Genomic DNA, 4,264 nt, shown 5'->3' with positions numbered 1-4,264 from the left:
ATTGTGAGTAGAGGAGAGTAAAACATGTGATGTTTTTGTGATAGCATTACCCACTGTGTGAAAGGGAAGTGTTCCCTCGCTTTGCGGGATAGCGTTCCTTGTGCGCGAAGCGCGCCAGGAACGCTAGTATGGATTAGGCAGATTCAAAGGACCTTAATGCAAGAGTCTGTAGGAGAGACACAAGAAAAGATTCAAAGGACCTTAATGCAAGAGTCTATAGGAGAGACACAAGAAAAGATTCAAAGGACCTTATTGCAAGAGTCAGGATTTGGTCTATAGAAGAGACAGAAGAAAAGGAGCATACGCCCTAAAGGGCAATGGTAACAAACGCTCTGGCTGAGTGAAATGTGCTCGGGTCTAACGGTCTATCGGGAGCGATGGTGCTCGAAAGGAGGGTGAGCTCCCAGCTTCTTCTCCATCGTTCACAGGGACAGCGTCAACAGAGCAGCAGGTCATGTGTCTCTCCCTCGCCCTTTCATGCTCTCAGTCAAATCAGAAACAGCAGCACCCTGTACCAGTGTGACGCTTGCCCGTTGCAACAGCAAGAAACTAGGTACGTGCTTTTCGACAGCCCCAAAAACGATGTGGCTAGACGACGACGACATCATCATCATCATGACAGGAAGAGTCAGTATGCAGGAAAAAACTGGATGGCGTCCGTTGATCTTATGCATCAGGCCTGCACAAAGCATGCTGATCTCAGGCATCAATTAGTCCCGTTTCATTGTCAAGGACATGGTGAAGACCATGAGTCAACTTGCAGAACCCTGGCTAGCAGCATCACGAGGCACAGTTCTTGCTTCGCTCCTCACAGGAACAGGCATCTAGGATTTGGTCGGTTGGCAGTCTGCAGGACGCTTTCTTGTGGTATTATCTCTCGTGCAACCGTGCAAAGTGCTTCGCCATGCAGAGGCTCACCTTATTCCTCTTCTTATCTGCAAGATGAGGATGTCCATGCTCCTCTTGAGTCAGAGCTCGACTCCTTGCTCACAGACCCTAGGATTGGCAGATATTCGCGAGAGCAGGTCTCTTATCTGATCTCCTTCTTTAACAAGAGAGGTATGCCTGGCTGCAGAATGATTAAAAAATGCCCTAAACTTGTGAATTACAGATTGACAACTCTGAATGAGAAACTGAAGTTCTTTGAAGGCCTTGGTTTCACTCCAACGCAATTGTCAAGGCTTTTGACATATGCAAAAGACAGGACAATGCTGGGCTTATCTTTGTCAAACTTGCAAAATCATGTCCAATTTCTTAAGGATATTGGCTTGGACGATCAAGACATTAAGAAGGTCTTTCTACAGGATCCAAGATTTCCATTTCTGAATGTACAATGGAATTTATACCGTGCCTTGTCATTCTGCATAGAGTCTGGGCTTAACATGGAGGCCTTTCGTGTGTTGGCTCGCTCTCGGCCTACTTTGTTTGCTTATTCCACAGAGAGGTTTCTGTTTGAAAAGTCTGGACTTTTGCAGGACCCTCTCGGAACTCCGTCTTTGAAGAACCTTGAAAAAGAGTCTGTGCTCTCCATTTATGAGTCTAGGCATGCTCTCCTTCTAAGTCGAGGCTTGTCTAAAGAAGATCTCTACAAGATGTGCAAGATTCACCCCCAGATAATTATGCTAAAGGAGGACACTATGGAGCAGAAGGTCAAGTACCTGACTGAAGTCCTGAACCGGGATGTGCAAGAACTGGTCATTTTTCCTCTCTTTCTTTCTTACAGTTTGGAGAACAGAATAATACCTAGATTCAAGCACATAGATGAGCTGTCAAAGAGGGGCTTATTAAAGGAACAACCTTCATTGCAAAATGTTCTAAAATGCACATTGTCGGTATTTGAAAGAAAGTATGCTCTTAGTTGTGCAAAAACGGAATCTGAAAGCTCTGGAAGATAACTATAGCATCAAGTTCCTTCTTTGCTCCACCTCTATCACCTGGTAGTGCATCTTTGAAATGTATAAGAAAGTGTGGGTTGTAGTTCATGTACTCCCAGCAAAGGCAATGGATGTTTTTGGTCGAAGTCGGAGACCAGCAATGTCAATGCATACAATGATGATGATGAGTTTGGAATTTCTTGCTGGAGGCCAGCATTCAAAATTGATCTGAAATTTTGAGGCTCAGAAATCAGTTCCTAAGACCAGGAATGCATCTTTTGACCATGTATTCTTACATGGGTGCTCTTTTCACAGTTGCACAGGCTTGGCATGAGTTCCTAACATGCTTTTGTGGCTTGCTATTTATGCTTGTTATGCCAAGCTTCCTCCTATCCAAGATAAAGGATTTCCGTCAGTTTATGCTGGTTATTGTTGCAAAATTCCTTTTCTCCAGGAGGACTTTCTTCCGGTTCTTTTCTTGACAACCAAACAGGGTTAGCCAGTTTCCAGCATTTCAATTTTACAAAAGTCTAGGTATGCTCAGAATAATATTGTTGAGGTGCAGGTACTGGTGGGTATGTCTATTGCAATGTAACATGATCTATACTTCTATACTTATATTATTATTTTAGCTGTGGCTTAGGGAGGTCTTGAACCTCCATAGGGCCTCCCGAGCCGACAGCCTTGCCCAAACCTGTTTGAATTTTAAAAATCATCATCTCCTTTTAAGTGTACCTGACAGCTCACGCGCGTACACGCACACACACACACACACACACACACATTTTTTTTTCCGTAAAAGGTAATTGTATTAATTACGAAAAAGTTTTCATGATTACAAGATACACGATGGCTCTACCCCATCGTGTGTACAAACTGACTCTTTACAAGAACTAGAGGGCCAAATAGTTACAAAATCATGGCAAAGACACGGAGGAAATTGCTGTGTGCCAGGGGCGTAAGTCCTTCCGAGAGAGGATGTCAGAGTGCTGGAGAAGATCTATATGCCAATATAAGAAACCTTTAAGCCTAGCAATATGCCGCTGAACATTATAAGCAAAATAAAAAAGGAAAGCATTCCGAATGGTCCAGTTGTGCCAACAGTCCCAATATTGAAGAAAGTGAAACAAGATCTTCATATGTGACTGTGTCGGTGTGGGATATTTAGGTTGCGCGAAAGCCCAATCAAACGGGCAAAGCGAGTAACCAACCACCGCTCGCTAGACGGCTGACAAGAATGACAAGATTTTTTGAGCAAGGGGGCAAGAAATAAAACGATGACGGGCGGATTCCATAGTGGTGGTGTAAAAGAAACAGTTGCCATTGGAGATTTGGCGCTTTGAAAGAGCTGAAGCAAGCGGAAGACCACCAATCATCACCCTCCAAAGAAAGACCTTATATGTGAATGGTGTCTTATTTAACCAGCCCTCCATCACAGTTACGCTCCACCATGACCAGGATTTATGCAATCCCCATAGAATATTAGCTTTATTAATCAGCCATTGATGATCTTTAATCAGAAGATGATACACCTGGTTAGCTGAAGCCTTTTCTAAATTCAGCCGGTCTGCAAAGTCCCAATCCTGCCAGGGACGATCCGTAGTAAGGGCGGGAAAGGGTTGTCTGCTCTGAAGCACCCTCAAAAGCTGTTCCCATAAAAACTTGTATCCACGAGGGATTCTGAAAGCCTCCTGGCTGTACGAAACGATATGAACACATTACGACTGGCAAGAGTAGCATCCGCGATCGAAGTTAAGCTCAAATGTGCCATATGGTTGAATTGTGGTTGAAGCTCATGTTTATCGTCCCATGAAATTAACCGCGAGACTGCCAACAGTTCCAATTGAAACGAATTAGTGGCTAAACGATCCTCCGCTGGATGTCACTGAGACTTCTGGAGGACTAGTTTCCAGGAACACACCAAATGGGCAAGCAGAGATGAGGAAGAATTGGAGAACCGAGAATCTGCATTAAGAACATGCCATCACGAACTGCGGATGTGGGTATTACCATGCAGAAGCCCGTGATCGTCAAGAAAATAACGGGCTATGACGATCCAAGGATGACAATCCGAGCACATGGTGCGAAAAAGAGACCAGCAGAGTGCCAGCATGTGAGTGTGGGCATTCAAAATAGCCCCTCCACCCATGCGTTTTGGGGTGCATGCATGTGACCAAGAAATCCAGGAAATACCCGCATGCAAGGAATCTTTCTTTCATAATATGAAACGAATAGACTTCGTAAGATCATTCGGTGTCGTAGTAGTCCAGGGTAGCAATGGCAAGAAATATGTAAGCATTGGCAACATTATTGTCTGGGCTACTTTGAGGTGAACATGGAAGGGCCAGCCTTGAGACTTCCAATACAGAAACTTAGCCGCCAGTTTCTGT

At 44.4% G+C, this 4,264-nt stretch overlaps 1 protein-coding gene across 1 annotated transcript; it reads left to right on the top strand.

Annotated features, from left to right (window-relative positions):
• Positions 1 to 222: 222 nt before the first annotated feature.
• LOC148032708 (uncharacterized) lies at positions 223 to 2,588 on the top strand. The gene has a single exon (XM_087683347.1). It carries the CDS (start codon positions 378 to 380, stop codon positions 1,893 to 1,895), a length of 1,518 nt encoding a protein of 505 aa, XP_087539473.1. The 5' UTR covers positions 223 to 377; the 3' UTR covers positions 1,896 to 2,588.
• The last annotated feature ends 1,676 nt before the right edge of the window (positions 2,589 to 4,264 follow it).

This window comes from Lygodium microphyllum, chromosome 8 (assembly GCF_053477565.2).
Source record: "Lygodium microphyllum isolate KBCC chromosome 8, Lygodium_microphyllum_v1.1.10, whole genome shotgun sequence".
Lineage (NCBI taxonomy): Eukaryota > Viridiplantae > Streptophyta > Polypodiopsida > Schizaeales > Lygodiaceae > Lygodium > Lygodium microphyllum.
Note: the sequence above shows the minus strand (reverse complement) of the source record. Positions and strands in the feature narration are given on the sequence as shown.

Bases quoted from the DNA above. Each gene is read 5' to 3' on its own strand.
- LOC148032708 (XM_087683347.1), top strand. From the start codon at position 378: ATGGTGCTCGAAAGGAGGGTGAGCTCCCAGCTTCTTCTCCATCGTTCA.